The 12,349-nt window shown below is 39.3% G+C and overlaps 1 protein-coding gene across 8 annotated transcripts in view; it reads right to left on the reverse strand.

The window, feature by feature from the left end:
* Window positions 1–12,349, reverse strand: part of ZDHHC14 (zDHHC palmitoyltransferase 14) — a 113,127-nt gene that overhangs the window by 78,285 nt on the left and 22,493 nt on the right. For all 8 annotated transcript variants that reach the window (XM_075203379.1, XM_075203376.1, XM_075203377.1 and 5 more), the window contains one exon: window positions 6,545–6,705. In XM_075203379.1, coding sequence (XP_075059480.1) covers window positions 6,545–6,705 — 161 coding nt within the window. The remainder of the gene's footprint in view (window positions 1–6,544; window positions 6,706–12,349) is intronic.

A 12,349-nucleotide genomic window follows, 5' to 3' on the forward strand; every position in this document is an offset into this window, starting at 1 on the left:
TACGATGTGCACCCTCTAACCCCACCTCTATACCCTTTGTGTTTGTGTCTCTTTGTCTTCGCATTGTGGGTGTCTGTCCTTTCCTTCGCCCCCTTTATGTGTCTGTCTCTCTTTGCCCCTATTATCACATGTATCTCCTCACCTTTTTCTACCATTTCCCAGTATCTATTTTTCCCCTGTGCAACCATGTCCAATGCCACCTCTCACTCCCGCCTACAAGGCTTCTCTTGTGCTGCTAACCACTTATGGAATTCCTTACTACGCTCAATCCAGCTTTCCCACAGTCTTCAAATCTTTAGACACTCTCTGAAAACCTATTTTTTTTTTTAAGAGGTGACCTTATCCTCGAAAACACTATTCACACTAATGCACCCTCACAACTGTCATAATCTCCAATCTGAACAACACTCGCTCCTCTTGTTCCTCTCTAATGAGCAGGGTCCTCCAAACCCTTTGTTTTCAAGTCTTCATTTATTTAGTCTACCTAGTATGTCCCTGAATGTACTATTTTCCCTACTGTATGGCTCTGGAGAGCACTGTGGTGCCTTAGAAATCTACGATAATAAATAATATTGATGCCACCAAACTGAACCTGAACCTCAAAATTCAGATTTTAATAAGCGATTGAATGGTAAATTTTTTCTACATTGTGTATTCGTTAGTAACTCTCTCTTTTGTGAATTATGATACTATGCTCTTAATTTTAGACCATAGTGCCCCCTGTCTTAAGTGCCCAAGGACCCCAAAGCCTTAATCCAACTCTGGGGGGAGCTGTGTGTGGTGACAGCTTATGTCATCATATACTGTTCAGCAGCCTGCAGAGCAGGCCTGGAGCTCCAAATCTCATGAGACTAAGCTTACCTGCTCAGTCTGCAAGGCGTTCTTTTTTACTCTGATGTCAGCTGCATACGTAAGTACAGCAGGCTGGGGAGGTGTCATAATGTGTCTTGTGGGGTTATAATATGTCTTGTGTGGCATGATAATGTGCCTTGGGGGTGGCATGATAATGTGACTGGGTGGTAGCCTGATTTGTCTGCGGGGTGGCATTGTGTGATTTGTCTGGGGGCATATTGTGGTGTGATGGGTAATGTGGAAGGGGGTAGCGTGATGCAGGATGTGGCGTGATGTGTCTGAGGGGTGGCGTTATGTAGCTGGTGATAAATGTAATATTTTATTATAATGTATGTATTTTATACTGTGTGATCTGTGTCATGTACGATGTTCACTTATTGCTCGGTTTTCCATATATACATTTTCCAACAGGTCCCAACATTCCAGGATCTATGCAAGAATCCAGTACCAGGTTGTGAAAGCTGCAATAACCGGTAGGTGAGAGCAACACCATTTTAATACATAATGGGGGAATTCAATTAGCTGCAAAGTGAACATCCGCGAGACACTTTGCGGCTGAAATTTGACAGAAATCACTGTTCATTTTTCCTCTCAAGGAAAAATAAGCAGAGATTTCTACCGTAATTGCCAGCAATGTGGGCTGCGCGATACCCATGTATCACATCACCAGCAATTGAGTCTCCCCCCAATTTGTTATGCCACGGCACATATTGACCATGCCCCCAACATTATGCGACCACACCTTCACCGATGCGCGTCGGTATACATCTCTCTTCCTGTGCACCTGTGGGGGATGGCAAAATTTCACTGTACCCCAGCCCCAAATTTCTCTTGCCAGTCCTGTGCATACCATTATCCGATACTGGTGCGCCCTATGCTGCAAATAGAGAGTCAAGCTGCACGTAAAACATTAATATCTCACAGGACACCATATAACAATGAGCTTTGCAAAATGTACTGTAATTATTATTAATCTGGAACAGAGCTGGGCCTATGTGCTTTAAATGCCAGGGCTGATTTTTAGTCCCAGTCCGGCCTGCTTGGACGCATCTTAGAAGGATGCTTCCATCCTTCACTAATAATGTCCTTTATTGATTTGTGGAATGGTAAAGTTTGTTTTTATTTTTATTCCCCACAAAGAGCATGTACTGTAGTGTCTGCCATTCCATTACTTTAATCTCAAACTGTACAGATTGTTTATTTAAACAGTCCAAAAGATTTGTGCCGACATTTCCTTCTTTTGGAAATCCTCCTGACCAGTATTCAAACAGACAGATAATAGACTCAGTTTGATGCATCAGATTCAATTTCTCTTTCCATAGTGCAGTGTTGCGATTCAAGGTCAACCATTTGAAAATACCCACTTTTTTCCTCCATGCTGACTGTTGGAGAACCCAGGTTATGAGCCATTTCTACAGGTATTGGTACATGCTCCTTAAAAATATTGAGGTTTTGGTAGTTCCATTGTAAAAAAAAAATCCATAACAAGAGGGCAAATGTATCTTCTGGTAGGCCAACCAGCCTTAAGTCCTTATGTCAGGATTGGGTCTGCAGGTCATCGATTTTATCAGATGCCTTTGATTTTTCTGTAGCATAACAAAGTGTTTCTTAAAGGAATACAGGCTATCAGATCTTATTAACTTTACATTGAACGATAATAAATGTTTGTGCATTACTATCATCTCCATACAATTTTTCCCCATAACGGAGGTAGTTTACAAACTGAAGGAAGCGGACCATGAGATGTTTTATGTTCGTTCCTATGCTTTTCAGATTTTTTTTGTCTATCTCTACCTTACACCGTAAAAAGCATTTTCTTAAAAACAGTGTTTGGTTTCAGATTTACTACTGGTTGGGCCATGATACAGTGGCAAGTGGATTAACTCTATGCAGCTCTGTCTACACCAGGAGACTACAAGCAAAACTTCAGACTGAACTCTTACAGCCATCAACAGCTACTGTAGCTGTAACATAGGGACTATAAAGAAAATTAACTTAAGCTTGACAAGATGGACCGCCTATGCCACCCAGTCTGTTGTTGCTGGGAACCGGCTGGGCTTACTTTGCCACCGTTCCCTTTCGTTATCCCAAATCCACCCTGTAACTGCAATCGAAGGGGCTTACAAATGCTGCCACCACTGGACTCCTTACCGGAATCCAGAATCGGGTTCCTTCTGGATAACCGACGCTGCGAGTGTACACCGTTGCTGGTGTACCTGGGCTGGTACTCCTGACATCCTCCTATGGATCAGGGATGCTGTGGATGGATCGTCCCTAGCCTACCACACTGGCCAGAGCTGCTGGGTAGTGGGCAGAGCAGTGGTGCTGGAAAGCTGGGTCCAAACTTCAGACAGCCATGAACAGATTAGATTTTGGGTCCAATCTATAGGTCACAAAATTTTCAGCATGGAGAAGTTCTCAAGGAGGTCTTGGAAGCAAGTGATGTTTATTTGCTGTCACACTGGTTGAAGGTACCAGGTCAGATGGGACAAGGATACATTCAGTACAAACAAGTACTGTTTTATACAGTTTTGGACACATCCTCACAGGTTAAGCCAGCCACCTGAAGTCAAAGTTATTTTTAGTATAAGGATGCAATATGTTTACCCAAACATGGATTTAAATGCAATTTGTACTTAACAAAATTTACACTTTTCTGGGATATCCTGAATCCCATTGATCAAAGATTTCCTTTCACTTTAACGAGGATACAGGCAACTGTTCACTGCCGTGCATCCGCAAAACAGACTCTCTCCTCACATATGCCCAATTGGATATATCCTCGTACCAACGTTACAAAACCCCAAACAATACATCTCCTTTACCAAAATACACAATGATTTCCTCAACAAATACTTATTGCATCAGAACTGAATACCTCAGAAATGAATGCCATTCCTCTACAAAGTGCCACATAATAAAGCAAAATCAGTACATTGCAATGGTATAAATAAGCGCCATGCGCTACATCCTTTAAATAAATTTATACCATAAAGTTATTTATAACTGATCGAGTCACATTAAGGCAGCGGTTCCCGAAAGTGTGCGCTGTCACAGGGGTGCCATGGCCAGGGAAAAAAAAAAAAAAAAACAACAAGTTACCAATCCAGCATCCTCCTCTCCTCTCACTGAACGTCGGGCGTCACGTCATCATGTCCGACATTCAGTGAGCAGCAGCATGAGAGAGGAGGATTTTCGATCCCAGGCGGTTACAGATTGGTAAGAAGACAGAAGAAATAGAAGAAAGAAGTCCAAGTGGGAACGGCGACGGGGGGGGGGGGGGGGTTGGTAGTTGGTGCAGGGTGCGAAGTGTGCGATGACGGGGAGGCGCAGAGCGCGAGGGCCACGACGGGGGGAGGGGTTAAATTATTGTTTGACAGAAATATAATATATAAAAATATTCTTTTCTCTTGGATTTATGTGTATTATTTGTGCAAGCAACTTACTAAGTATTTCAGTCCTGACCGAAATACTTATTATGCTATTTTGACCCAACTACTTATAAAATGGGACTGCTCAGTAATTATTTTGGAGGGGTGGCTTGAAAAAATTATGGAGACTAAGGGTGGTGCGGACTGTAAAAGTTTGGGAACCACTGCATTAAGGAATAAACAATTGGAGGTAGGGGCTGGATCTATAGAAGTGTGAAACTAAATGCATTAATAAAGTGTAGTCATTGCTTTCAACTTTTACAAAAATTAGAGAAGGGTCAATCCATGTCAGTTCAACCAGTGGTGTTCACCGCCCATCTCAGATTTGTTCGAATTTTTTTTAGTTGAGGATGTCAAAACAACTATTTCTGCCAAATATCTCGACTGTTTGACAATCAGTTGATTAAATATGGATTTTAAAAACGCTAGGTTCAATTTTCCTTAAAAAGTGTCAGCAGAAAGTGTATACTGCCTTCCAGTACTTCCTTTGATAGTAGGCACTTCCCTTACACAGATGACGTGAATAAAAGGAACAAAACACTTATCTCTTGAAGGCCAGGACAGGACATTTGCTGATTGGTTTCGTTTCATGAAGTGTACCAGCAAATCTTGTTCCTCATCATTACATTGAATGATATACCCAATGTACCAGATGTTATCATACACTGCTGCTATGTACGTTCCAAGTTGCAGATCCCTTTTGTCTTCATTTTTTGTGACTGTGGTCAGTGACACTAACTCTGGTTCCTGCTGTCTGATGACAATCGATATATGTGTAGCTCATCATTACTAATAGGCCGTAATCTGTGATTAGAAGTGTTAATTGTCCAGCTGTTTGGTGCCAGAGTTAATATTTTTATTACTTCTTGTCATGGCACCTCTTCACTTATTTTAATTCATAATTCATATATCACACTGTAAATCACCACAACCTGAACATTTGCTTACTATCTGGGGTGATTCTAGTGATGTGCTAGGAAGAGACAACATTTAAGTAATGCTACTCTTGAATGGCTGTACTTGCCTGCTCTTTCTTTCTTTTAGCTTATGTCTCCCAGTATCTTCTCTTTACCCCATGCAGTTTCACTGGTGAACAACAAAGCTTTGTAATAATTTCATTCAGCTCATTTGTTTCTGCTGGTTCAGTTACACCCTCCACCGGGCATTCAACTTCTTCTGCATATCTATGTATGTTTGTTCTTTACAGTGTAACAGTTGAATTCTACATTTTGGGCAAAGTTTCGGTCCTGGCTTAATAACAGCATGAAGTGGACAGTCACCATGTTCTTTGGCCCACGTCAGTGACATAACTTTTAAGATTTTTCTGGCTCCTTTTTGAGAGACAAGAAAGGATTACAGCATGTTTTCTGAAATTCTTCATATCTTAGCAGCAGAAGCTTTTCATGATGGTAGCAGACTAAGGTTCCAGGATCATTGGTTACTGCATTTAAAACTTCAGTTCTAAGAATTAAAAGTTATTTTTCTTCATCTGTAAAGTGGTCCCAGCTATGTATTCCAATGGTTTTTGAGTAGACAGTAATATAGCAGTCCGTATTTAAAAGACTACCAAATGTGCACTTTTCATGAGCAGCTGCCATGATTGACTATCTTTCTGTGTCTCCCTCTTTCTCTGGAAAGTTTCAGTTTTGGTTTCTCTAAAGGGAATCCCCTTCCTATCAGTTTTTGTTTGTTTAATCTCTTGAATGGGAGTTTTATCCCATTGCCTCAGTTTAGTTCACTTTTTTGGTAAGGTTTTTAACAATGTGTAAATTATGTATGCTGTACACCAGTAATTGAGCATCAACTTCATTATTTTTTTTTCTCCACTATGAAACAAAGTACCCTGCTGATTTTTTTGTGGTAGTAATATATACCTTTTTTAAACTTTACCTAGTTTAAATTTTTAGTTTTGCATTGACTTTAAGTTCTCAATTCCAGGAAAAAAATTTTTTTAAGAGAACTGCTATAGTGTACATATATTAAGGTTAAGTTTTATTAAGGTAATATTCACAATGTCTTAGAAGTTCAATGTGTTAATTTTATTTAAAACATTTATTCTATTGGGCATTTTAGATTTTATTTAGAAAAGCATAAAACTTCAAAAAGGATTTAAAAGATCACACACACGAAGGAACAAATTCAAATAAGAGAAAAAGGTTTTAACCAGGAACATCCCTCAGAGGAGTCTTCACAAAACCTGACTCTTAATTGAATTTGCCCTTAACCATACAAGTTTTATATACACAAGTTTATTTAGTTACCTATTTGTCTTTCCAAATCTGCAGCCTCATCGGAAGTGGCACGAGGAAGGACGCCCGGATCACTAAAACTGGTTCTCAGTAAGGTACCCATCACAAAGAAGACAAGGATTCCACCTATCACAGGAATTGCAGGAGTAATTTTCACTGCCAAATAAGGACAACTGCAAGGAATAAGAAGATGGAATTAAGAAAAATGTTCTTTTGACATAGGATAGTGTAAAAGTAAAATATCACATAAATGAGTAGAATCTATAAAATAAGTAGTCTTAACAATACAATATTTAAAAGGTGCCAGAAAGAGAAGTTCAAAAGGGTCCATTTTGTAAATATAGGTACTTATTTTTCACCGTAGTTTGGTTTGCTTGTAGAATGTATCTAACATTATCTGTATCTGAATAAAACTTCAGTGGGAGGGGATTAAATGCCATAGTTATCTGCATACTTCTGTACCAAAGCAGTGGGTTGCTGATTACAAAACACAATAATGTGCAAACCATAGAACAATGGGGGCCAGGCATATGTAGAAGACTGCATGTGACAACGCTCCACTATAGTGGGAGCTTTCATATACAGGTTATTGCGCACAACCAGTAACTAAATTTTACAAAATGTTACAAGATGTTTTAGTGTAGGCAGCTTAGGAGAGATGAAGCTGCAATTGTCTATTTTTTGTAGTATGAAGGAAAAGAAATAAAGTAGTGTCTGTGGTTGTAAAGGGGGGGCAGGGGGATAAGGGAAAAAGAAAATTGTTTCCAGTCACAAAGTGTGTGCAAACCGTATTTTTAGAGTGTATGTAGATGGTCTTTCCTTAATGGTTCTGCTGCCTGGGAATTTTGAGCCATTTTAATGTAATTAGCACCTTAAAAGCAGTTTAGTAAGTATTTTTTGTATTTATTTTATTAGTGGCCCAATGCGCAGTATTGAGTGTAGACTACTAAATCAGCTTGGGTACATACCAAAAGGTTCCAGAGTATGACCAATAGTTAGGGGACGTATACAAAAGGTTTGTTGGTTTAGGAGTGAGCACCTAAGGGGTTGACACAGTGGATACCAAAACTTCATGAAACAGCAGGCCTGACCTGGACAAATTAGTTCAAAAAGCTAAGAACTAGGGAAAAAGTGAGTAACTACAAACTTTGTAAGGAAAGATGGCAAGTATTTCTCCAGCCTTGCTTTCATGAGCAGATTAGGTATATTATAGATTGACTGTACCATACACATGACAAAGTTCATATTGTTTTCATTTCTATTGCTACCATACCGGTTTACCAATGTACCCAGGACAATGCTACATGAAAATTTTCACATAGTCAAGGAACAGATATTACAAAGCACTCATTGTAAAGCTGCAATTTATCCTTGGCATTTCCTAACAGGGTTTAGGAGTTTTTCACTTAATAAAAACAAAACAAAAAATTCAACCAAAACAGTCTAATACTGGTTGGGGGTCACTCCCTTAAAAGGCCCACCATTTGCATGTTATAGCTGCCCCATGTGCTTGCCTGTACTGAGACAGTTGTTAAGAAAATACCACCTGTTAACATGATATATCTAAAATAAACAAATCTGAAATAAATCAAAGGCCATGAAGAGTGATGGTTTGAATTATTTAAATTATCTAAAATAGAAAGCCCATGTAATAATGATTACTTTTCAGGCTTTAGCTGAAAGTGCTTTGGCACATTATCAACTTCTTTCATTCATCCACTGGCGCTTAAAGAGTACACAGTATCCCTACATCTGCTTTAAAAGCCTCCTTTCACATTTAGGGCTCACACATTACCTTTATTTAATAAAAAAAAAAATCATTAACACACACACTGCCTCACTCCGTATGGCCCCATTTTTTTTTTTGTTCGGTTCCACGATTCCATGCACTTATCACATCTGCTTAGGTCCGATCACTTTTAGTCTTATTTTCAGCTTTAAACCATATAGCTGGAGGCTGCAGGTAAAGGCTCATCCAGGGGCCACCAGTTGCATATTACTGTCTTTTTATGATAAACAGTCACATGTGTGATCTGTCTGTGCCGATTAATTTAGATTCAGGCAGTGCATAAAGTCTACAGAAGTTAATTAGTGTGCATATGTGGTTTTTTTTGGGGTTTTTTTTTTACACACAGACCTTTCTCCGGAGAGAGCACATAAAGCTTGCAAAATAGTGGCTCCTTGGCTTTACTTGTAACCCCATACCTCTTGTTCCAACTCCATCCTTCTAAGAAGAACTCCCCTTGTTCATAGGTGGCCTGACTATTGATGCCGTCTCCCTTCCCTGAGTATCTAGGTAGAAATCTCCTTCGAATCCCTTTTTTTTTTACCCTTTTTTATTTGTTTGTTTCTCTTCTTAAAAAGGGAAAGGGAAAGATAAGAGTAAGGAAATGTGTGGATAAAGAGAAGTGTGTTCTCTTTTTCTTTCTCGGTGACGACCAGTGCCCCTGCCCCCCCACACACTATATTGTTATAAAATGTTATAGTTTCTTGAGTATTCTGGATAACAATTGTATACTTACCTGTCTGTTTAATGACGATCTCTTGCTGTCTTTGATATTCAAATATTTTCAGCTCCATTGACATATGTCCATGTTATGTATTGTTCTCTGTTTTTGTCTCTATTCTGACAAATGTACTAATTGTTGATTCTTATCTGTACATCATTGCTATTTTTCAAAATAGTTAAAAAAAACCTTGCAAAATAGCTAATTAAATAGTTAAGCCAACTCAGCTGCCCTAAATGTATCCCTCATAGCCAAAATATTTTGACAGTATTAAAAACAAAAACCTATATAAAAGTACAATATCAGGAAATGAACCGAATTCCAAAACATTCTTAAAAAACAGGCATGGCATTTTAGCTCTCACATACACAATGCAAGATTAAATTATGAGCTTTATTTTCTGAAGTGGAGCCTTATTTATTTATTTATTTTTTTTACTTTTATAAAAGAGAAATTATATTAAAAACGTTTGTCTGGAATTGAAACAATTGACAATTCTTAACACAATAGTATGTAAAAAAACAAAATAAAGAAAACAAAATTTTAGCAGAGGATCTCTTCTTTTGACATGACATCCCCTGGAGCATGATTAAACTTAAATGTATATTAAATACTAAATCTCAACAGAACTGGTTTTCTTTTTTCCCCTTATTCTTTAGCCACATTTTTATCTACTTCGCACACCAAACAATCAGTGTATGCTCTGCTGTGTTATGTCTAAGTTCATCAGGAATCACAATTGCTGGAAAAATGAGGGTGTGGGCAGCCCTCACAGAAACGATTCAGAAATCAGAATAAACAGTTCCTGACTGTTAAATCACACAAGTACAACATTTTTTATAGAATACTATGCTTTAGATACACTTCCCCAGGATACCAGTGGTGTCTTCAACTGAACTTGGGGTATTTGACAGTTGTTGAAGACAAATATGTAAAACTTAAACACCTTGCATTTCTGGCAAAGCAGATTCATGCGCTTGACACTAAGGAGGTTTCTTCTTTTGGGCATTCTCCACGAGACACGCACTATTACCTGAAACCAGGTGGAAGGACCGATGAAGAAATCACACCACATCCCTCCACTTTATAGTAAAAAAAAAAAGAAAAAAGAATGGATAATAGCTATACTGTGCAGCCCTCAGGGCTCCATCTAGGGACAAAGTTGCTAGAATAAGAGCGCTACGCTCCGTCTCCTATACCTGTAATCCCCATTGGTCTAGTGGGGAGGAAGTGGGACAAGGCACCTGGCGTCCGATGTGTGCTACTGCACATTCGCAGCAAACAGAAGATCGGCTTTGCACCGTTACTTCCATCAGTACTGTGAACGGGGAGAGTGGCAGCTCTAATAGCTGCTTCCCACATAATACATAATACAGTCAAGTCCATAAATATTGGGACATCGACAATTCTCATATTTTGGACTATACACCACCACAATGGATTTGAAATGAAACAAACAAGATGTGCTTTAACTGCAGACTTTCAGCTTTCATTTGAGGGTATTTACATCCAAATCAGGTGAACGGTGTAGGAATTACAACGGTTTTTATATGTGCCTCTCACATTTTAAAGGGACCAAAAGTAATGGGACAAACTAAACAATCCTACATCAAACTTTCACTTTTTAATACTTTGTTGCAAATCCTTTGCAGTCAATTACAGCCTGAAGTCTGGAACGCCTAGACATCACCAGACGCTGGGTTTCATCCCTGGTGATGCTCTGCCAGGCCTAGACTGCAAATGTCTTCAGTTCCTGCTTGTTCTTCAGGCATTTTCCCTTCAGTTTTGTCTTCATCAAGTGAAAAACATGCTCAGATTCAGGTCAGGTGATTGACTTGGCCAATGCATAACGTTCCACTTGTTACCCTTAAAAAACTCTTTGGTTGCTTTTGCAGTATGCTTCGGGTCATTGTCCATCTGCACTGTGAAGCGCCGTCCAATGAGTTCTGAAGCATGACTGAATATGAGCAGATAATATTGCCCGAAACAATTCAGAATTCATCCTATTGTTTTTGTCAGCAGTCACATCAATAAATACAAGGGAACCAGTTCCATTGGCAACCATACATGCCCACGCCATGACACTACCACCACCATGCTTCACTGATGAAGTGGTATGTTTTGGATCATGAGCAGTTCCTTTCCTTCTCCATACGCTTCTCTTCCCATCACTCTGGTACAAGTTGATCTTTGTCTCATCTGTCCATAGGATGTTGTTCCAGAACTGTAATGGCTTTTTTAGATGTTGTTTGGCAAACTCTAATCTGGTCTTCCTGTTTTTGTGGCTCAACAAATGGTTTACATCTTGTGGTGAACCCTCTATATTCACTCTTGTGAAGTCTTCTCTTGATTGTTGACTTTGACACATATACACCTACCTCCTGGAGAGTGTTCTTGATTTGGCCAACTGTTGTGAAGGGGGTTTTCTTCACCAGGGAAAGAATTCTTCTGTCATCCACCACAGTTGTTTTCTGTGGTCTTCCGGGTCTTTTGGTGTTGCTGAGCTCTCCAGTGCGTGTTTTCTTTTTAAGAATGCTCCAAACAGTTGATTCGGCCACACCTAATGATTTTGCCATCTCTCTGATGAGTTGGTTTTGATTTTTCAGCCCAATGATGGCTTGCTTCACTGATAGTGACAGCTCTTTGGATCTCATATTGAGAGTCGACAGCAACAGATTCCAAATGCAAATGTCACACCTAGAATCAACTCCAGACCTTTTACCTGCTTAATTCATGATCAAATAACGAGGGAATAGCCCATACATGTCCATGAAATAGCTTTTGAGTCGATTGTCCCATTACTTTTGGTCCCTTAAAAAGTGGGAGGCACATATAGAAACCGTTGTAATTCCTACACCGTTCACCTGATTTGGTTGTAAACACCCTCAAATTAAAGCTGAAAGCCTGCAGTTAAAACACATCTTGTTAGTTTCATTTCAAATCCATTGTGGTGGTGTATAGAGCCCAAAATATGAGAATTGTCGATGTCCCAATATTTATGGACTTGACTAGATATAAAGCTCTCAGAGCACTAAAGAGAGTGACCTGAGGCTCCTTATTATACAACAGGAGAGCCTTTGTGCCCACAAATAAGTTCCTGCACAGATATAGAACAGTGTACCACCAATTGTATCTGTCTATCTGCATATACAACTGTATGAACCTGCATAAGCCTGTTGCTGTTACAGACTACAATCACTGAGTACCTGCATATAATCTGTTACCAAGTTAAATAAACAGCAGCCTATTTCAGTTAAAAGAGTTTGTGGTTTCACATCCACTCAACACTGCTGACACCTTTCACAACATC

The sequence above is a fragment of the Mixophyes fleayi genome, chromosome 3, assembly GCF_038048845.1.
Source record: "Mixophyes fleayi isolate aMixFle1 chromosome 3, aMixFle1.hap1, whole genome shotgun sequence".
Lineage (NCBI taxonomy): Eukaryota > Metazoa > Chordata > Amphibia > Anura > Limnodynastidae > Mixophyes > Mixophyes fleayi.